A 22,834-nucleotide genomic window follows, 5' to 3' on the forward strand; every position below is an offset into this window, starting at 1 on the left:
TGTTAGAGAGGTAACCGTATTCTTGTTGGCTTCTGTGATTAAACGTTTTTCTTTTTAAATCAGAATATCTATTCTAACCCACTTCCACCCAGTCTAGTTTACATTTAAGTTGGCCTTTGAAATCTGCAGAGGACTTTTCTGTTTTCCTAGTGCAATGCTATCCTAAAGTTGTGTGACAGCTCTAGGAAAACCAAAGAATAAACCCAAACATTTTTCAAAAGACTTCAATAACGTGTCCCTAGTTTATACCTAGAGGAAGTCGTGGTGAAATAGTTTGGAGGACGGGAGCTACGGCGGGCTGGTGGGCGGTACCGAGGCTCTTCCCTCTTGGCAAGAAGTGGGGAGTCTTTGTGGTTTGCCTTAACAGGGCAAGTAGTGCTGTCGGAGGAGAGAGGAACAGTTCTGTATCTGCAGTTGTTCCTTTCCGCGCTTTTGCAAACCAGAAGTTACTTGGAACTTGTGGAAAAAGGCATCTCAGCTTCTTGTCCATCCACGTCATCAAGAAGCTGCAGTTTTGCGCCCTGGAGTCAGGAGACATGGATAGGTTTTTTCCACTGAAATGAAGGGTTACGTTTTGGAACCAAATTATCCTGCAAAATATGTCTCTGGATTCAGGGAATTGGGGTGTTACACAATGCACATAATCCAGCCTGTACTCGCGTAGTAACTCACGCTGTCGGTATTACCTCTGCTTTGCTGCTTCCCCATTTACTCACGAACAATGAATATCGAAGGTTTGCTTGATTCAGTGTCACGGTTACAGGACTATTGCATGTGACGTTCCTTAACTGATCCGAGTTCCTATTACAAGTGCCTACGCCTTTGTGTTCCTCCAGGAAGAAACGGGCAGCTTTCTTGTCTCAGGCCATATTGGAAGTATGATCATTCATTCATATATGTATATATATAAAAAAGTATAATATATAAGTAGATATTATTCTACATAAACTTTTTTTAATTCTGCAGCTCTTTCGGGGCATACAGCTGTTTCTCTCTGGGATTCTGCCGCTCCTCTGGAATGGCACCCATCCAAAGTCATGCTTGTGATGGGCACTTGGTTGGTCTGGGTGAAAACTATCCTGTAGGAGTTGTTGGCAGTTAAATCGGGTCTTGGGCCAGCGTGTCTTCCCTGACAACCGAGAGGTGTTTTTCTTCCTTCCGCCTTCTCCAGAATGACATAGTTGCTGAGGGAACATGGATAACGGTGCCAGTGCTCGGGGGACTGTATTTTTGGAATGAGCGCTTCGGTGGTTACTGCATTTAGCAGAGGAATAGATACTTAGCACTGGAAGAGAGGTACAAATGCCAGGAAAAATGAGCCTGTGCATCAGCCAGATCAACTTGCCAGGGTCTTCTGTGCGCTGTCAGCAAGCCAGTGGATCGGAATACCCAACAGTTGCCCGCGGTCCTCCTGAGATGAGTGTAAAAACTTAATCCTAAATTTGTTCTTCTCACCTTTCTTCAGAAAACTTGAGTGTAAACGATCACCACCCATACAAGGAAAACGGGTCTCCAAGGTCTTGTATTGATGAGACCGAGATATCTTGATTTATAAATGCGTGTTGTGGTTCTCATATTAGTGCTGTATTTGGGAGTCCGGCCCCGCTACGGTGAGATGATTTGCTAGCGAAGTGACTAAAGGCAGGAGTGACCCCTGGAGCTCCGTCAGCGAGCTCCCAGCTTGAGAACAGCTTGTGCATTTCTTAGCAGCGCTCATTTCAGCAACATTCACTTTATGCTGTTGTGTTCTTGCATATGTTGGAGTTGCAACTCATTTACTTAAAATAGATACTTCAGGAGTCGTAATTAAAATGTGTGAGCTCTCCGTATCCTGTTTTAAGCAACCTTTCTCATCACCAACTGGCAGATGGAGTTTAAGTTGATCCCTCTTCTCCTGGAAGCACCAAGTTAAAATATTTGTAAATGTAATTGAATGTTTACAGCTACAGTGCAGTAATTAAAAGCTTACTGATCCGAAGAGGAACACTTGGCTTGTGAGAGTCCTTTGCAATAACTGGATATAAAAATTGTCACCTCACGTTTTTTATTTGACGTCCGTTTCCTAAGGGTACGTTTTGGATGGTTGGTTGTTCGTTTGTTTTACCTGTACCAGTAGAGTCTTCCCATTTCTGCATATTTGGTAGGAGCGTTTGTTTGATAAACTTGAGACCAGTTGACAGCCAGCCTAGGTCTTGGGCCGGGGATGCCTTTCCTCGGTCGCAGTGGGCTCCACGCAGGCAGCCGCCCTGCGCCTAAGGGACCCCGACCCCGCGGACGTGCCGGAAGGGAGCGATTGCTTCCCCTGTTGGGGTTTTGTGGTAGAAGCCGGAGAGAGGAGGGGAAAAAAAAAAAACCAAACAACTGAAGGAGAATAACCTTGTTTGACTTTCAGTAGCTGGCTCGGGAACAGAAATTTCAGAGAGGGGAGGAGTTGAGTGCATTTAAACCCAAACCGAGCACGGCCTCCTCATGCTGGTGCCCCTCTGTCTCTCAAGGAACCGCTGAGACTTCCCCAATCCCATGAAGATTCCTCAGACAAATCTAGTATTTATCAAATATAAAGTTCCTTGATAGTTCAGTTTCTTCCTTTACTTGCTTCATAAGAGCCTTGGAAAACGCTTGTTATTTAAGACTTCCTTTCATGATTAATGTAACGTAAATGTTTAGGATTTTGCTGGATGTCAACTTCAGTAGGAAGAGCTGCTCAAGCGGGAGCGGTTTTGGCTGCAGGTACTAATCTTCGGAAATGCGGTTCTCATGATTACTTTTTCCCCTTGCGTGGAGAAATATCAAACCCACGATGTGCATATCATGCATTGGTGTTTGTGGCACAGAAACAGTGCGCTGCGGCGTCTTTCAAGCCAGCTTAAATCGGGCTGTGTGGCACTGAAATCGTTGCAAGAAGCTTCCTGCTAAAAATAAATCAAGATCCTTTCATTTGAAGTGCATTCACTTCAGCAGTCGGTTTTGATTTTGGAGATTCCTGGCAGATTCCTGAGGGAAAGGTGCTAATGGGCTCGGTGATGTTGATGGAACACAGGATTCCAGAGCCTTACTGCAGGTTGATTTGTCTCTTGACGGTGGTTTCGTGTTTGTCAAAGCACGTGCTCGTCTAACGCCTTGGCGTTCGTACCTCGAGCCACCTAGAGCATCTGCAGCTTCCTAGAGAAGAATGATCGTGGTGGTATTGTAAATTGTATTTTGTTATTGTAAATTGTATTAATTCTTTTTTTAACTGTAAACATGGATTTAAGTTCCATTACAAACTCTTGGTTCTTTTATTCCCTATCTTTCATATGCATTTTATCAGTCGTCTTTGTTCCTTCGTGGTAGCTTTTGTGCTGCTGGGGTCAGGGTGACTGCGGTTACGTGTGTCTGAATTTCTGTGCCACACCAGAGGTACCGGAGGGAGCCCGTGACTCCGGCGGGCCGCCGTCCTAGTCTTTTTCCTCGCAGCGAGGAGATCCTAGCCTTTTTCCTTGCAGCGAGGAGATCCTAGCCTTTTTCCTCGCAGCGAGGAGACGTCCGCTGCTTTGATTGCGCCGCTGTGATCGTGGTTGTGCTCTTGCTTAAACGATTCCTTTGCAGAGTCGCTGCTGTTTCAGAGCCCAGCGGGCGTTACTCTGCCTGCGTGTAATTCCACATTATATTGTCAGCGTGGTTATACAGCTTTGCAAATTTTCAAGAGCTGATATGCATTAGCTGCAGTTCATTATCTAAAGTAAACAGCTAGTTAGCTTACAGCAGAGAGCTTCTGCAAGGTTGTGTTCTACAGAATACAAAAATAGACCAAAAAGCGAGTGTATCTCCTTACTGGGCTTTAGTTGTTACTGCCTGTGTTCACACCTTCAGTACCTTTTTTTTTTTTTTTTTTTTGAGGCTACCCAGGTTCTCTAGACTCATTTATACGTTCGTTATCTTTAAATGGCTCTTGCTAGGCTGTGTAGCAATGGTTTCCCAGTCTTCACTAGCTTACGTGGAGCAGTACTAAGCCAGTGATACGCTGCTGGCAACAGCGTACTTCACTCTCCTTCAACGCTTTCAGTCTTAATTTAATTTCCTCAGGCAGCAGGGACGATGGTCTCCGTCGCCCGCACCATTAACTTCGGGCGTCCCTCCTCGGGCTCTGAGGAGACGGTGCCCTCCCTAGCGCTGCCGGGAGGAGGCGAGGGCCCCGTTTCACCGGGACACAGGAGAGAACCCGTTTTGCTACGGCCGCTCGGGCCCTCTCTCTGCGCGCAGCCAGGCAGGAGGATCAAACCCGGGATTACTCAGCCCCGCGCTGCGTATCGCAGTCTGTTCCCTTACCGCTTTTTTTGGCCAGGAGGGTCTCGTACAAGGTCAGATGGCAAAGGACCGGAGCTGCTCTGACCGAGAACCCCAGCTCCCTCCTGGCAGAGAGGATGGTTTTTCTTTTAAGACCTCCGATACAGCTTGGTCCCTGCATTTTGAGGTTGCCCTGGATCAGCACAGGCCCTGTGAAACACAGAGCACTCGGCACCTGAGAATGTTCTTTCCTGTAAACAAAGTATTCCTGGATCTGGTTTACGGGCTCGGGCAAGTTCCCTTCTTGCCCTGCCAGGGGGATGGATTGCCAATGCGTGCAGGCCTTAAGTACGAGACTCGTACTCCTGACAAAGGGAAGGGGTGATGGAACTTGGCATTCAGGAGGAAAGCCGTTACGAGGAAAGCCAGGTATCTCACATATACACTGACAAACGAGGGCTCAAATACGGTGATTTATTGCCAAACCTATCTGGCAGCCTCTCTCCAGCGTAGGCTTGTCGGTTACCAGATACTTGCTACCTGTGAACATAAAATGAAATAACGTACGACTGGCTTTGGCAATTCTTAGCCAGTTGATTCCCAGAAGGATTTCTCCGCGTCGCTGTTGAAGGCACGGTTCTGGGCACGGGCTTCTCTTGGAGCTGCCGCAAGTGCCACCGTTCGGCTGTTGAAGCAAGAGCGGTGACCGTTGCCGGCTGACGGCACCCCCAGTTATCTTCCTGGGGCACCTCTTGGGAAACGCTGAGCTGCGGCCGATGTTTCCCTTGGCAGGGGCTGGATCTGCTTCCAGGTGGTTTCCATACCAGGCTGCTCCACCAGCTGCGATCCCTGGTGCCTGGAACCGGTTATCCAAAAGCCCCGTCTGTCCCTGGAGCTCTGAAACCGTTCCATTGGGTCTGTTGTAGTTTTAAGCATTCTGTGACTCGCTCCGTTAGAGAAAACAGGGAGGTCTAAGCCTTTTCTGTTCCAGACAAGTGCGAACACCTAGAGGAGATCATGTACCAAGCCTGCAGCTGCGAGGAGTGGCGCTGAGGAAAGGGATCTCGGCAGCGCTTCGGTTCCCCGCCTGCCAGCACTGCCTGGGTGAGAGAGCGGTGCCATCGCAGGCGCTGGGTAAACACGATGGTTGTTTCTGCGGGATGATCTTAAAGCTCTCCTAACCGTCTGCTCAAAATACTTTCCCATTTCAAGGAAATGACTGGTTTGTTTGTGTTAAGTCAGGAATGGGAAATGACGTGAACGCTTAACTGTTTTTCCTGGTGTTTTAAGAGGAGGCATAGCCACTGTCTCAGGTCTTATTTCCAAAGGCATTCAGTGTTTTCCATAACCCTGTTAAGCAAGTACTAGAGGGGTGCGCGTGTACGCATCAGAAAATATCTTCTAGGCCTTGTGTATCCACCTGGTAAAATTTTGCTAGCGTCTCCCCGGGACCGCGCTGTAACACGAGTTGATGCGTTCCTCCTCGCAGTCCTGAACTGAAACCGTCCTCAGGTCTTGTTTTCCCAACATGGGAATAAATCTGTGATTATACAGCGCGCTGTAATCTCCCCGAAGTAGAAAGAAGTCAAAATTCCCATTTGTCATGCTTATTTTGCCCAAGCTCCAGTTTTATCTGCACCTGCTGAGTTACACTGTGCATTTAATCTTTTTTATCCGCGTATTGTTCCTCGCTTGCCCTTGAAAAAGAAATGGTCCGATGTTACAGGCTTTGTAGTTGCTGATAACTTTTTGTTACCGATTTCTTTGGTCAAGGTGTTTTTCTAAACCAGTTGCTTCTCTTTACATTCCTTGGAAACGAGCGCTGGCAACCTGGGCCTCTTCTCCTGTAAGCTCGCGTCCCAAGCCTCGCGTGCGCGCCGTCCTGCGCGTGGCCGTAGGGGCTCCGCTCCGGGAGGCGGGATTCTCTCCGCTGCACTGCTGCGAGCGCCTGGCAAAGGGCGCTCCTGGGATACGTGGGGATATCGGTTCGATTCCTTCGCCCTTCCTCAAGACGAGGCAGGCGAAACCACCTCGTGAAAATCGGAGTTAACGGCGCAGGTACTAAAGAATTGCAGCGGAGGGGCAAGAACGCCGCGGGACGGCGGCAGGACAACGCTGCGGTGCTGTGCCTGCGGCGCGCGCTCCCAGCGCCCACTTTGCAAGCCAAACTTTTTTTTTAAATGTTAATGTTTGACTGTTTCTTTATCATCTGACGCTGATAGATGACACAATCTCAGTTCTTCTGAGAATCAAACTAAAGTAACATTTTATTGCCCCGTAGAGACTTAGTTGTATTATATAGAAGAAAAAACGTACAGTAGGTAACAACTTAAATTCAACCTTTCTCTTCTTTTTTTTTTTTTAAACACTCATTTCTGCATGGTTTCTTTGTACTTCCGTGCATAAACAGAAAAGTGACCCCATAACATGCAGGGGGAAAGAAAGTTTAACTTCCCAAGTGTTTTTTATATATTATATAGACTTCTTGTAAGGATTTGTGTGTATGAATCAAATGCAGTATTAGCAGCCCTTCAGTAGAAATATTTTTAAACTTAACATCTCCACAGTGAAATGTCAAATGAAGGGAAGCACTTGTTAGATGAAACAAGATAAACGTTCACCTCGAATATAAAACTGGAATTTGAGCAGCAGTTTCTGACACAAAGAAGCCCCCTCTTAGCTGGGGGGGGAAGGCGTAGAGGAATGCCGTTGTTGCTGTACTTAGTTTGGTCTCAACATTCTGCGTTTTTCCTGTTTTCATATTAGTGTGCTGTGCGAGTTCAGCTTCTGTTAATGCCGCTTAGTTCACCTATTGCATGCATCCCTAAGAAATGAAAGGACCTTGTTATAGAACTTGGTTTTATTGTCTACGATTGTGATACAAAATGGCTGTTGCAGAAGTTATTTCCCCAGGTAAGAAACCGAGCATTCACCCATATATCTGTAATGAAGTAAGAAATTTGAGAATTACTTCTTCACCTAAAATTCATGGTTTATTTCATCGTTTCACTGATGGAATTTTTCATTTTCTTCAATGATGAGCCATGCCTCTCATCCTTCCGGTACGTATACAGAAGTGTTATGCACCAGCCTCAGCATGTACAACCACAAACCAAATGAACATTTTACATAAGACAGTTTGCTTTTATAGTGATCACGCACTGATGTGAACATAGACTAAAAATAACAAATGTTGCTTTAATAAGGATTTTTTACAGTAGGTGTAAATATAAAAGTTTTTCAAATTATTTTCACAGGTATCACTGAACATTTCATAGCTGTCTGTTACAGAAGCACCGAAAAGTGCTTTGAGTCTTTCATTTATTATACATAGTTAAAATATATTACACTTCTGAAGGTATCTTAGATCACTCAACAGTTTTGCTAGCATCTTAATGAGCCAAATGGGAGTAAAAGGCAGTCCACATTCATGATGTGAATATACAGTAAAGTGTTTGACATCCTATCAACTCATTGCTCATGTTCTCAAAATAACCATGGTGATGAGACCTGAAAGACAAGAATGAAGAACTAAACACTTCCGTTTCACTGAATAAAGCATTTAAAATAAAGACAGTTTACCCTGTCACAGACCAGAAAATAAGGTAAAAGTGCATAAATACATGTGGAAGTGAATTTATATATACACTTCAGTATCGCTCTGAATTTTGATGTAGTCAAAATCTGTGTAAGAATGACACCGAAGTGCAGCATACCTAGTAACTGAACTTCAAAGCAGCTATAAATACTCCAAACAATTACCGATCTCGCTGCTGGTAAATCTCAACGTTGAGATTTTGATTTAGGCAAGTGTAACACTAGCACACAAGCCACCGGTTGTCGTGGGGGCTAATTACGGGCAGCGTAATTCAAATGCTGAATCATCAGTAAGGCAGATTAGCTCAGGGCTCGAAGACATTTTTGTTTCTGCTCTGTGCAGAATAACTGATCAAAGACTAGTTTTGGACAAAGATGTTAAGCTTCCTTGTCAGTCTGCGCAGGGAGCTTTCTACAGACTCTTTGTTGTGACCTTTAAAGAGGGAGGGGAAAAAGAACTGCTCTGAGAGAGGTTAAAAACAATTAAAAACAGATGAAAGCAGGAAATGTGGTGCTAATAAACCTACTCATGACACACTGAAAAGTTCACTTTAATTATGTGCAGATACCAGTAAAAGTACAAATCTGCAGTTCTTAGCCATGAGTTACACTGCACGAGGCAGAGAGGCATATGGAAAAACATTAGGGCTCCTTGAATTCCCACCTTACCTAACATCAAAACAGTAATTTATCAGTTCTTAGGTAATCTTACTTTCTTGCAGGCTCATATGTTAATATAATAGCCTTTTACTGCAGAGAGTCTACAGATCTCACCATGGATAAAGACATTTCTGAGACTATTTTACTATCCTGACACTAAATACTGATTTAACTTATTTACTTTATAAAGATTTTGAAGATAGAAGCATGACAGAACAGAGTTGTAATGCTGCTTTGCAATAAATAAGCAATTTATCCACTGGAGAGGAATTATAGTTCAGCTGTTTCTTAAGGTCTGTATTAGCTTAGACAATCAGTACTACCAGAACTGCTGTGGGCCTTAGCTTGGATTATCTAAATCATCGCAGAGTAGTAACAGAGGCTTCTGGAAGGTGCTACAGGACAGCCTATACTGCTCGTACAGGGACTTCCACAGAACAGTTTAACTCACTTCTGTAAAGCAAATACTTCTCAAATGTCGTGCAGCCCAGCTGGTGTGGTATTAACCTCCCTTTTCAACCAAATGCTACGCAATCCAGTTGTACTTTGTTGTGGAAGAAAGTGGTTTCATCTCCTCAAGGGCAATCAACTCTCTAGATGGGCAAGGGTTGCATACAGAAGAATCTTTTCATGAACACTAAAAACGCTGCTACCAAAGGAATCAAAGCCTGTGAGGATTTCACAGCGAACCTAGCAACAGGTAAGTTGTTGCAAATGTATGAAGGCAAATGGTTTAATACTATAGCTGCACCAGCAGACACTGGAGTAATTTTTGAAAGCAGAGATAAAAATAAAGCAAGGATTACTGCAAGGTCCGGATCTGAAAATACATCACCATCAGCTCAGACAAAGATGTAGGCTTCTGGTTAGCAACAAGGGAGTTTTCAAGCCATTTCAGCAGCCTGCCTTGCATGAGTCAGTCAGTCAACCGAGTGTGCACATTAACCCTCAAGAACTTGCATCTTTCCCCATCGCTACCTCACCTCTAGCTATCAGTTTGAAGCTGCCTAGCTCGTTTCCTTTAAATCCTCATTTCTGCCAGGTAGTGGGACAGGAGAATTGAGTTTAGAGTGACTGTTCTTCAAATCTGAAATAGTTATACAAAAATAGTCATAACAAATGAAATGTGCAACTTATCTATGCTTGCTAATTTAGGAGCAAGTTACAAATCAGGAAGAATTGTGGATGGTAGCGGTCTCTTAGGAAGGGTTTACAACAACTTATTTCTATGCATTTCAGCTGCTTATCAACAAGGCAGTGAATGGAGCCTTTCAGACCAGCTCATCTGGGCTGGAGAAATAAAATAACAGAAGAGATTCTAGGTTCTGCAGTAGAGTAACTCTTATTTCGATATAAGAGTGAGAAACAGCACACTCCAGTCACTTGTGTTGGCAGAGGACTACAGTTGGCCAGTCATCAAATGAAGGTGAAATTAACATGTAGGGGCCTGTATATAATAAATATCGACTACAATCTGGTCTAAAATACTTGCAGTAACTAATTTACACTGATATCCCTATGACTAAAAGTGGAGATGCAAAACAAAATGTAGTGTGGTGCTCTGTCTCCATCAAGTTTCCTGAAGCCACTGGCAAACACAGGAGAAGTTTCCCAAATCACAGAAGTTGCAAGACAACATTTACAAAATCCACAATACTTACCTAAAACATAAGCAGCTACTAACTTTTGATTCACACTTAAGTGGAGGTAGAGAGGCACCAGGGATTCCATTTCCCCCAACGTAGGTAGCATTAGTGCTGCGATACACACTATTCCTAGGAAGACTGTTAGTAAACTAGGTCCCGACGAGGCAGTTCTGTTTTCTGAAAAACAAGATGGCACCGGTTGTAAGGAATACCTACCCAATATGAATGTTAAATACTCTGCAAAAATGTCTGCGGTACATTGGAGCTGCAATATCCTGAGAGTTTCTTTTCCCTTTGGAGGGGGTGGAAAACAACTCTTAAACCCCCCCCCCCCCCCAAACCTTCTGCAGCATTGTGCAGTGGAGGAGGCTGCTCCCTGTTCTGATGCAGGAACTTGTTTTCACACGACTTCCCAAACCCCTCCCTTCTGGAGGAACAGCGCCTGCCAGGCCCAGTAGCTATATATACACACTCGTGACAGCTGGATGTCTCAGCAACGCTTGAGGTTTCACCATGCATCCTGACTCCATTCCCTGATATCTTCCTTCAGTGATTAGCAATCAATTAGGAAAGAGCACCTAAAGGTTCGCAGGCCAGATGCATTCTCCTTCCTTCTTTAGAGGATTCAAGGGCTGCACCTGCCAGAACTAGTTTATATGCCACAAATTTGTAATATTTGAATCTTACTTTAAAAACTGTGAGAGTGAACCATTCTGACAGTCCAATATCACCAGAATAAGGAAATGCAAATGATAGACGAACTGTCCTTCATGCTCTTTATTGCGCTGCAGTTTAACAGCTGGAAGCTACTCAAAGGCAGGCTGTGTAATCTTTGAAAAGAGCTGTTAACATGTTAGTTGAATACCTCTAACCAAATTCTTAAGGCCCCTTGGAAATTAGCCAATGTTTTTATCGAGTTTTTCTATCCTCAGTGACTAGCAATATGTGTCCTATTTTAATTCCATAAATCTGTTCTTTCTAGGTTGCAGGTTATATGCAAAGACTGTAGGTGCTTTGTTTACTGTTTTTCTGTAAGCAAGCCATACAATGTAGTCAACAAGGCTCTGAGGCAGAGAAATAGCATTTGGATTAAGACCAGTATCAGATTGTTCAGGATGGCGCAAACCCTGTGTACCAGAACAACTATCATAGTAACATTTTGTTCTGTGAGCCCAGAGATCCTGTAGGTGTGCTTTAGCCATGTAGCCCACTAATACCTATCTTGAGGGTTTTCTTAGTAACAGGTATTTCACCAGCCAACAAGCTATGTATAAATACTGAAACAGTTTGGTTTTAACAAGAGGAACACTCTCAAGCAGGTTCATCCGTTTTCTGGAATTGATTTTTGTTCTTGTCATGAAAAATAAAACAGTGGCAAGAATACTACAGTATAAATCAGTAAAAGTGACAAGAACGTAGACTGCGAAGTCAAGAATCAGTTTAGATTCAGTTCAGTAAAATTTGGTACTTTTTATATCTCCCCCTACTGCTTCAATTTAACTGTTCGGTCCAGGTTTTGCCCAAGACTGTTGATTCACTTCCTCACGTATGAAACGTGCAAAGAGTTTTTAGCTAGCAACTGTGCCTTTCGGTACTCGTGAGACAGACAAACGAGATGGCGCAGAACAAGGAGCACTTTAGAAGATGTTTTGGCAATATTTCCTGCTCATCAGGAAATGGAGGATTAAGGGTTTGGAACAAAGTCGGAAGGGGCATATGTTCTGAAAGAGCCCAAGGGAAAAAATAACTACCATCCTTTTGCAGATGAATTTCCACTGGCTGTAACAGAACTCTGCACCAGAGGAACAGGGGATGTACTCTCTGAGGTATGACATGCAAACCTGGGGCAGCAAAGGGTCTTGATTAATCAGGACAGCATAAGCAGAACAGCCCTAGTTTGGGTTCTTGAGCACTACCATTCCCCAGTGATAAAGACAGCAGTCTTACAGGTAAGTAAAAAGAATTACTTTAAAATTTATTTTAGTCTAGGCTTTCTAGTCACTCGAGCTATTCGTAAGAGATTCAGAAGACAGGAGGGGTAAAAGATTTCAGCTACCTGGTTGACACAAAGTCTGCTCAAAAAAGACACTTTCAGCCAGGTGTTCTTTTATTCGTTTTTCCTCCTCTTCCTTTTGTTGTTGTTGTTCCTTTGCAGATGGAAGTAGAGTAGCAATAATCTCCTTTTTCCCTAATGCTTTCCTCTGGCTTTGCTCAGACACTTGTAGACGGAATTTATCTATCACGCCGTAGTAAGAAGCCCGAACATCTCTGTGACGAATCACACTGTGGAGGAAAACAACATTTTCAGACAGCAGAACTAATAAAAAGCATGTCTCCTGTGGAATTGCGCCCTACATCCCGATGTTTCCCCTCTTTTCCCCATACACAGATACACCGCAATAGTACAGATCCCCATTCCCTCCTCCATCACTCAACGTTCTTGAAGATTTGATCTTGCCTTCTCTCTCCTCTCCCTCTGTTCGCTTTGGTTCTCAAATATATCTGCTCCAACTGGCTGGCCAAAAAGAACAGCTAATTATTTATCTCAAGCACACCTTCGCCTCAATCTGCGGCCTAACTGCCAGTTTGCATGAAACATCAATTATCTGAAAGATGCCTTCTTTATCGAAGTTGTTTGATGCTGGCCAATGATTTTAAAAGGTATGGGGGGGGTCTGGAGTGGACAGGGAAGGAAAGAAGAAAAGGAAGACTGCCAAACGCTTGGACAGATGATGACAAAAGTCTAGCTTTTTGAGGAAACCAGGCTGAGAGCTTTACAATTGTACTTTCTCAGAAGCAAAACTCATTCCCTCTACAGTCAAGACTCAGCTAGATGTAAAGGGATTTTCAAAATCAGAAGCCCACCATTAAGAGCATGTAGCAGTGCAGTAAAAATGACAACTATGTATCTACATAAACATTTCTCACCTGTCTTGCAGTGAGTAAATCTGGGTATCAATAGTAAAGCTCTGTGCTGCCAGAGCTTTGCTCACCTATCTAGCTATCTCGAGCAGATTTCGTAGCCTGCACTGAAATGCATGATGCTGCAGATACTTCACTAGCTACCAAGAGCTAGACCTGGTGTAGCTACACAAGCTGCAATCACAACTCAGACTGCAGCATAGACATACTCTCTGAATCATAGCTAGAGAGTCAGTTATTTTCTCAGTAAGCCTTCTCACTGTCCAGCAGCCACTCTGTTGCTCTGCTGTTTTGAATACCTTGACCAAGATGGCTTCAACAGTAAGACGGGGTGATAGTTGTTGCATTCCTTCTAGTTTTATGGCATTTAATGGAAAAAATTGTATGTGGGACCTACAAAAAGCACAGTTTTAAAATAACACTGATCAAAGGCGATACAGACCTCTGAGCAGTGCTCTGCTCAACTGCCTCCTCTCTGCATTTATGATTCATTATGAAAATACATATCTAGCATTAAAAAGCTGTAACATTTAGGTTTTGAAGTCATATCAGGGTTCATACGGATATTAATTACTTTCCAAAGTGGAAAACTTCTTTTGTGAAAGGCTATTCTAAATTTCTAAGATAACAATAGCTAATCTGAAAAAATACCTACATGTAAGTGATTTGGCTTCAAGAAGGCTGTCATCTCCTGAGGGGAAAAAAATTATTCTACCCTTAGTAATACAGGATAGCGGTCTTAAAATTGCTTCAAGAAACCTATCTTTGTGATAATATATATGTTAAACTGCTGCAAGAAACAGATTTTTGTGTTTCAGTCTTCATTTAAAGGAACTACATCACATCAAGATACCTATAGGCATTAACACATAGCCAGTGCTTGTAACTGGTATCTAGTTTGAACAGACTATTCAACAAGGAAACAGAGACTAAGTCATCCCCCAAGCGGGAATGTACACAGTTTTAAGTCACTTTAGAGGCAAAAGAGTGGGCTTATGACAGGCTTTCAGCAAGCTGAGTGTTGGCTGGGCAACTGCCTTCACTAAAACAAAAGGCTTTTTCCCCCTGACAATCCTAATTCATACAACTCTCAGCAAATTGGAACAGCAGATTCAACTCTTATTTCTTCCTTTAACACTTCCTTTTAAATTTTTGTTTCTACTCTTAGTACCACGGTACTAACTACCAACCTAAACAGAATCTTTACATAACACTGTGCTATGAGAACATGTGTCTGCTGCCAAGCAAAGAGATGTTTTCTGCAGACCCTTATAAACAGATACATTCTCCTGTTTCTTTTTAGAGACCATTGCATAATTGGAAGCTCTGTAGAATATCTGTTTATCTGGCAAATGGCCATACTCGCATAGTACTGCTCATATCCTAGCAGTAAACACTGCCCTTAGACAGCAACCATGGGAATGGGATGGGGGGTTTGCTGCACAAAAAATTCCCTTGGAAACATGCATATGGTCTTATTTTCCTTTATTTATTAAAAGACATTTGTTTAAGATGAACCAAATGTAATCAGGCTTACGTAAATGTCTGCTAAAGACTGGAATAGCTCGCTGATATTCTGGTATATTCTGACCTGTTTTGTTCCATTTTTAGGATCGTTGCCCCTGCCCACTGAAAATTTTAGTTCCGTGTTTTAAAATTTCTTTCTATTTGGCGAGTTCTTGGAATTTTCCAAATTACACCTAAAGAAAACAGTCTACAGGAAAGAGCCATTCCCCAAGCACGGTATTATTTATCTGACAAAAGACGGATCATTCAAAAGCAGGGTTTTTAGCCAGAGATTCCAGAAGCTGTTTTACAGTTTGCGAATTTCTAGTCAGAAAGCTCAGTCTGCTCTTTTAGGTACTTCATTCTTTCTTTAGCTGTATCTGTACATCAGCACAGAAATAATGTGGCAAATGGCAGATGAAAAAAGTTGAGCTATTGTAGCTTATGTATCTACTCTACGTTGAATTATAGCAGCCTACAGACCCTATACATTACTGGGGTCACTTAACTGGCCTTCATCTTTTTCTCTGTTATTGGGTTGGGACCTGACAGGAGAAACAAGTAAAGGGGAGACCGAGATACCTGAGAATGAGACAGGTGGTTGGGGTGAAAGGTAGGCAAAAGCACCTTTGTAAAACGTAGCCCAGGAAAGTGTGCTCAGTAGAACTGCATGCATTTTCATTTTGCCCATCTGCAAACAAATGTTTCTCACAAAGAAACCCCAATCCTGGGGACCTTGCTTTTCTTGTTAGAAATAACAAAAAAGTACTCAGAGGAGGCTCATATTACTCTCACTGCTGGTTTACAAGCTATACTACAGGATGCATTTCCTAGCATTTTATTTATGCCTAAAGACAAAATTAAAGAAGGGAATATCTCCAATATTGTAATATCTCTGCCCTAGAGTGAAAGAATAGCAAAGACCAGATGGCCACAAGAATACAACAGATTAGGAAAATATTATATCTTTATCCAACTTAGTTGATACCATGCATGCTGTCATTTACTACATCTTAAATAATAAAAGAAATTAAGGTAATCAAGTGTCATACATTATTAAAAAAAAACAACAAACTTTTACTTACATATCAACACAGCACTGAGGCTTCACTGCACCAGTAGCATCAACCACCGCATATTTATTTGGAGTTGTACAAAGAACTGCAACGAAAAGGACAGTAGTGGTAACAAATCATGAATTAATACCTCACCAACTTCATCAACAGATATATGTAAAGACACGAGTTTGGTTTTGTCACAAATATGATTTGTTACATGAATTATAATTGGACTGTTCAACTAACCCTTAAATAAAACTTAACCTAAGAAACCCACCTTTGAATTTTAAGGCAAACTCATAGGGGTTATATAGAGTCAACACCTGCTTGTGTGTTGACTGGTCATCTGCATAAAATATAAGTTCTGTAGGAAAAACAAAAACAGGAAGATTTCCTTCCACTAACTCTGGCTGTCTTTTTTGTTGCTGCATTGGCACTGAATCCTCCTTGCTGCTTCTTGTGTTCTTATGATTTTGTATCCTCAGAGACTTCAGTTTTTGAATCGTTTAAGAATTCCAAAGCATTTTGGCAATTCTAAAGGAAAAAAGGGGAAAAAAGAGAAAAGGCAAGAAGATTATTTCCATAAGTCTATACTAAACTGAGGCAGTCAACAAAGGTGTAAAAATACAGAACTTGATGCTTGGTTATGAATCTACTTTTACTTAAGTTCTTTCAAAAATATGGAAATAGAAAAAATATTCGCATCGGGTTTCCATCTATTTAACAAACTGCTATAAAATAAATAGATAAGCATTCCTTCAGCGTATCATGGCAGCATTTTGGGGTCCCACTCCATGACAAGGGCTGCTTCTGCTGGGTCTTTGCAACACAAACCAAACAACAACAAAAAGATATCCCATCCTTGCCTCAGAACACTAACACTTGAAAAAAACCAGAGAAATGAGGAAACACAAAGACGTAAGGCAGCAGTAGTCACCATTTAGGCAGGAATCTCTCTGCAGTGCTGACCTTCCCGGATGAGGTGTAACACCTTAGGTATCTGCTCACATAGGCACTGAGGTATGTCAAATCCCAGAGATTCAGAACAAAAGAATGGGGAACACCTTCATGCCTTGTTTAAACTAAACTCTTGTTACAATTGCATGGTAGTTGCAGACAACAAATTGAAAAATAACTGGGAGGAATAATACCAAACAGATTTGGGATTTACTATTTGATTAAAAAATAAGACAGGTTTTCTACCACCACTGTCTCTAACCAAAGTACAACCATCGCAATTCTCCCTCTGCTGCCCCTCAGTTTTGTTTTATTTTGAGTGACATTCCAGAACTAAAACCAGAACCCGTGACCCAATCAAGCAACAATCCCAAACATATTTAATAAAATAAAATTAAGGCCAGACTCTTCAGCACACATACCATTGACTTTACACACTACAGACAGAACAAAGCGAAGCAGCTACGTACATTTTTCCCCCCCCCCAAGAACGTCATATTTTACTGCAGCTCCTATAGGTTAATTATCAAACTGAAGGTGTCCCTTGAGGCTTAACTTTATTCTGTAGTAGAAAATATTAAAGAACAAAAGTTCCTACTGACTCATTAGCTGTAATTTCCACTTCCAATGAAGCTTTATAAAACAACGTCCATTTCAGCTGTTCTCCAGTCTAATAAACTGATTTGCTTGCACCTTGAGAAATTTAGTTTCTGAACTTTCTAGCAGGAAACAGCCCTAGCATTATGAACAATCAAAAACAAATGCTTATTTTTACATTCTAAACATCACGATGCTCACATTTCCAACCACCAGATACATGTTTCATACTTGAAACATGACACAAGTTTAGGTGTTTACTAGATCTGTCACATCTTCAGATTTACAGGTTCTGATTCTTATTCACAAACTAAGCTTTTAAATTTATTTATTTTTTAAAATAGCAAGTGATCCCTGTAAAATTTAAATTCATGGCTCTTACTGGAATGTACTTCCCCAAGATCCAGTTTCTTTTCAGAGCACAGGTTTGTTTCCACTTCACTGAAATGCTACTAATAATATTCTGAAAACAAATCCCCAACGACAGTGTTCCAAGTTGATGTTCTGCTACCTTATTAAGAAGAGTCTAGAAAAAGAAATGGCTCTGTAAGTGGCACTTTGGGTTCCAAGTGCTTCTTAGAGTTTCGGTCAATCCCTTTTGTTTCGGAAGAATTAACAAACTCCGGAATCACTTTGTGCAGCAAGTGTAAGCATTATTTCTTAAGAATTAAGAATTTTATTTTTTAAATTTTTTCTACTTACACAAGTTAGCTCAATGCAGTACGCAGTAAGCAGTAAGCATATGGGAGAACCTTTGGTTCTCATATATATCTATACTGCATACATTATGTGTAACAGAAATATAGGCAGTCTTTGAAGTTAACAAAATGTTTTTTTCCCTAATAAATGTTTTAAACTACCACACAACCAATATCAAACTACGGCTAGATATTTTTAAGTGACTATATTTAATAAAATTTTTAAAATATTATTTATAATAATTAATATTATTTTGATGCTTTGGGGTTTTATTTAAACACTGCACAGGCTTCATTCTGATTCCTGGCATCATACTACAACTCCAGTTTCTTCAGCTCGGCCAGTGACAAGTGCTTAGGTATCCAGAAAACCCACAAATCACGACATCAGTTGAGGTATGGATCACTAAGCCTATTAGCAGGCTCGTTTTTCTTATGCATCCGTTGAAAACACAGTGCGCAAACCTCCCAGGATTCCACAACTTGCAGGCAGAAGGCCGCCAATCTTAAAAACGTATACCCCGTTATTGCTTCCTTTTCTTATTTAACTTGGCTGGATGAGAAGTTATGGCTCAAACTGGCAAAAGTAGGTCTGGCAAACCCAGGCCTACAGTAGACACGTTTTCTGACACTGCAGTGTCATTCAGGATATAAATTTCTGGGTTTCTAAGCAAGCAACCAGCATCCTTTTTGAGACAACCACTTTGGCTTAGAAGTCACCTTGCTGGGCTATCTCACCAAGTAATATCAGTAAAAGTACTTTTCCCAAAGACCGCATTATAAACTATACATACGCTGGGGAGATTTGATGGTTTAGCATTAATAACAGCATACGTTTCACACAGCACTTGTCAACAACAAACTGTTAAGACTTTTAGAGAGAAAGTCTGTATCATCAGAAGTTCTCCGCACAGATTAACCCTAAAGCAGCACTCCTGTATATGTTCAGAAGGCGGCTACGCAGCTGGCTGCCTTCGGCACCGCAGCCACTTCATTTAAAAGAAAGCTGGCTGCCGCTCTTCTACGCTGTGCGCTGCAGCGCAGCAGATCCTCACCACGGCCACTGAATTTTAGAGTCAACAGTCACCACGACTACTCGGGGAATGTAAAGATAAGCACAAACAAATCCGTACAAACCCAAGAACTGCAGTCTCAAGTCTGTGACTTGCACTGCGCAGATGGGCTGCTCCTAGTACCGCCAACGAACCCCCCCGCAGGTGCAGGAATCTGTCAAATGTAATGCTCACGACAGGACACGGGCCAAAGCGTAACACCTGAACAACGCCAGCTTGCTTTCCAATGCTCTTTGAAGTCCAGACAAACAATTGTCACCGATATTTTTTTTTAGCACAATAAGGATCTTTCCCCCCTGAAGTTACTAAATATATACTGCTGGTGTCACAATAGCACAGATCTGCCAGCGTTTCCTTTGAAATCCCTTTCTTCATAAATTTAACTCGACAGAGAAAAACACAAAGTGAAACATAACTTCTCCCTAGGGTCAGAAATAACACCGATGGTGATTTGTTTTTACTTAACAAGTATCTGCTGAAAAAGTAAATCAAGTGAGGAAGTTTTTTGTTCCCATTTTAACTTCCAACAGCCTCATCACCATGGCTTCCGAGTGCATTTGTTGGTTGGGTGGGTTTTTTTTCCTAACAACTGCAAATAACTCTACAGAATGTCATTTGGTAAACACTTTATTCAGAAGATAACCTCTTTACAGTCACAGTCTCCACGTTCTCCTTTTAAATATTGTCTTAATTACAGTGTGATCTATTTTTGTTATATCTCATGATCTACCCTCTAAATCTACACAATAAGCCTTTCTACACCATATACTCGATAAAATTGATGCCTTTTGAGCACATATTTACAAAATAAGCCACCAAGTCTTATTCAAAAATCCCTCCTATGTCAAGCAGTCGCAATTACTTTAAGCTGCAGGCAAACACAGCCTAAGATCTGACTGAAGCAGATCTATCAACATTTATTTTCTCCAAAAGTTTCTGAAGGCCTTAACACGCGCTTACGCAAACCAATGTTTAAACTACCTGCAATTATTTGTGAGAGTCATCTAATGATTAGAGCAGAGACCCAGCAGCCAGGATGGCTGGATTCCATTATTGCTAACTCTGTCACTGACACTCCATGACCTTGAGCAAGTTGGTTAACCTCACCTCAATTTGCTAATCTACGAAGGCACATACTCTGCAAAGTATTTAAGTAGGTGGACAGTCACATTTAAACTGGCAGAACTACCCTGACACTTCGCAAAGCCTGGGCAGAAACGTGCTACTGTTTACCTCTTTACAGGCTGATGAGAAATTTAATTACTAACTGTCTCCAGGATGCTGTAAAATGAAATAGTCTCAGAGCATTACCTATTAGCACGGATGACTACAACATGCATCAATCATGCTGATACTGACAGCAGAATTTATTAGGGCCACGTTATTTTTTTCCTTTATTTTTTCAAATGCTGAAAAGGTGACAGTAACAAAAACAATTATTCAAATGCAACCGAGAGACATGCAAAAGCAGGGCAAAACAAAATACCAGCTGTGCATCGCTTCCGATCCATTCTACTATACCGCTGAAAAGAATCCTATGGAAGACTTTCAAGGGCACATCTGCTGTAGTCTCTATTTTCTCGCTTTCAGGTTGTGTTTAACGCACTAAACCGGCTGGTTTTTAAACGTGTATTGCGCTCGTCAGTGCTACGCGGCCTTTTTCCCCGTCTCAGACCAGGTTCAAGTACTCAGCCCAAACGCCAAGATGCCACAGATTAACTGGGGAGAACACTCGGAGAGCTACGGGGAGAAAGGCATTCCGGTTTGACTCTCAAAGCGCACCTAGCGAAGGCAGAGAAAGAGCAATAATTGCACACGCTTAATTGATCCTCTTTGTTCTCCAACAACGAGCCGCAGAGATAAAGGCCGAGGCATCTGCGCAGCTCTAACGGCCTCTCCCCACCGCCGGCGCCCTGCCCTCCCGATAAGGCAGCCGGCCCCTCCGCACCGGCTCCCGCTCCTTCCCCGGCGACAGCTCGGAGCAAGCTCCGAGGGAGCCCCGTCCCCACCGACGGCCGGGCCGCGCTCCCCGCCCGGCCCGGCCCGGCCCGGCCCCGGCCCCCGCGGGCCGGCTCAGCCCGGCTCCCGCCCCGGAGCCCCGCGGGTGAGGGGGGGCCCGGGCCGGGCAGGCGGCGCCGCGCCGCCGGGGCCTCAGAGCGCGGCCGCCGCCCCGCTCCTCCTCACGGCCCTGCGAGGGAAAGGGCGGCGGGGGCCGCGCTCCGCCAGCGCTCGCGCCGCAGCCGGCACGGCGAGGGCTGACGGCGCCGGGACAGCGCCCGGCGCTCCCCGCCGCGGGGAGGGGAGGCCCGGCCTGTCAGGGCCCCTCGCTGCCCGGCCCCGGTGACCGGGGCGGCGGGGGTGTCTCGCTGCCCGCCCTTGCCCCGTCCCGGGGGTGTCCCGCGGCGCCCCCCGCCCCGAACTCACCCCCCGCGGGGCCGGTGCTGCGGGCTGGCGCGGCGGCCTTTGTCCGCCCCCCCCGCCTGCTCCCCTCGCTGCAGGTAGCGTCGTCGCTATGGCTGCCGGGATCGCGGCGGACTCCCTCCCGCCGCCGCCCAGCCATCGCGAGGCGTCGCGGGCCCCGCCCCCCGGGCGCCAGCGCGCCCCTCCCGCCGCGCCGCCATGTCGCCTCAGGCGGGCGGCGAGGGGCCGGGGGGGCTGCGGGATCGGTCCTCGCTGCCGCCCGCTCCCTGCGGGAAGAGGGCAGGGCGGCTTCCCTTCCCCGGCGGGCAGCCCAGGCCGGGCCGCCCTGCGGGGGATCCCGGCGCCGCCGGCCTGCGCTCCCCCGGCAGCGGGAGGAGGGGAGGCCCGGGGGCGTTGTGCAGCCGGCCCGGCTCTCCTCTCAACGGGGAATGGGCTTTCTAAGAACAATTTACCTCATGTAATGGTTTCTGAGACCGGACCCCTTCCCGAAAGCGTGCCTGGCCCCTCCTGGCTCTCATTGCCAGTGACCTGGGGGCTGCGGCGGGTCGCGGCGTGCGGGTTCCCGAACCCGGCCTCAGCCGTGGCCTGGGAGCGATCGCGCCGGTCACTCAGATCCTCCGGCGGCCGGGACCAGGGTGTCCGACCCGCTCGGAGGGCAGAAAGAGAGAGCTGGTACCGGCTCCAGAATAAGGCTGGTACCGACTGCAGAATAAAGCTGGTACCGGCTCCCGCCTGCGTTGGCGACCCTGTCGCCACACCGTAGCACGGCTTCGATGGTGCGCGGTGTCTCTTCTGTAAACCGCTCCTCTTCCTCTTACCTTGGTTCTATATTCCTATTATTTACTTAATGTGTTTTTATTAAATTAAACTATTTGTGGACTTTTAACTCACTTTCTGCAGTATCCGCTATCACCTCTCTCTTTTTTTTTTTCAGATTTGGGCTTTTAAGCCCTGTGTAATAAAAAAAAAATGCAGCAGCATAATCACCACCTAAGATCATTCGCAACTTTAAGATTGTTAATGCAGCAAAATATTTTTGCTCCAAGTCAGGTGAATAATTAAGATTTACATTAAGCCATCCAGTCTGCGGGATTACAAAATCTTTTTCCCATTACCAGACTTTACCCACCAGTGAAATGAACGCACTTCTACGGTGAAATAAACACAGCAGCCATTAGTATTTCACAATAACATCGTGAAACAATCCAGGCCAGGAAGTAACGTATTTTGGCTATTTAAAATCATGGAAGACATTACATAAAAAAAAAAAACCACCAAAAACTTCATTTTGTAACTTAGCCAAGACGCGTGTGTTAGCACTCATCTTTTTCCAAATGCTTCCTTCTGCAGGTCTCATAGTTGCCAGTAGTTCAACAGTTTCAGTCTTACAGCCACAAATCACATCATAGTACTAAAGTTATTATATATAGAAA

At 44.0% G+C, this 22,834-nt stretch overlaps 1 protein-coding gene across 5 annotated transcripts; it reads right to left on the bottom strand.

Annotated features, from left to right (window-relative positions):
* Positions 1-117: 117 nt before the first annotated feature.
* Positions 118-21,573, bottom strand: MOSPD1 (motile sperm domain containing 1). Of its 5 annotated transcripts, none has more exons than XM_087749031.1 (7): positions 21,405-21,526; positions 15,933-16,189; positions 15,683-15,758; positions 12,226-12,452; positions 10,185-10,346; positions 9,507-9,610; positions 7,238-7,776 (listed from the first exon to the last, which is right to left on the bottom strand). In XM_087749031.1, the coding sequence occupies exons 2-6, from the start codon at positions 16,084-16,086 to the stop codon at positions 9,531-9,533; spliced, it is 699 nt and encodes a 232-aa protein (XP_087605157.1). In that variant the 5' UTR covers positions 16,087-16,189; positions 21,405-21,526; the 3' UTR covers positions 7,238-7,776; positions 9,507-9,530. The 5 variants fall into 5 exon arrangements, with proteins under 5 accessions (XP_087605160.1, XP_087605157.1, XP_087605158.1 ...); XM_087749032.1 differs by lacking the exon at positions 21,405-21,526 and adding an exon at positions 20,467-20,638; XM_087749034.1 differs by lacking the exons at positions 7,238-7,776; positions 9,507-9,610 and adding an exon at positions 118-7,090.
* Between the last annotated feature and the right edge of the window lie 1,261 nt (positions 21,574-22,834).

Source organism: Nipponia nippon, unplaced genomic scaffold (assembly GCF_047370975.1).
Source record: "Nipponia nippon isolate SJK-2023a ecotype South Korea unplaced genomic scaffold, ASM4737097v1 scaffold_12, whole genome shotgun sequence".
NCBI lineage: Eukaryota > Metazoa > Chordata > Aves > Pelecaniformes > Threskiornithidae > Nipponia > Nipponia nippon.

Excerpts from the sequence above, each read along its gene's own strand:
- MOSPD1 (XM_087749031.1), bottom strand. The coding sequence starts at position 16,086 with ATGCAGCAACAAAAAAGACAGCCAGAGTTAGTGGAAGGAAATCTTCCT. Across the intron at positions 15,759-15,932 it reads GTTTGCCTTAAAATTCAAAG|TTCTTTGTACAACTCCAAAT; the intron begins GTGGGTTTCTTA and ends TTTTCGTTGCAG. Across the intron at positions 9,611-10,184 it reads AGTAGCTGCTTATGTTTTAG|ATTTGAAGAACAGTCACTCT; the intron begins GTAAGTATTGTG and ends TAACTATTTCAG.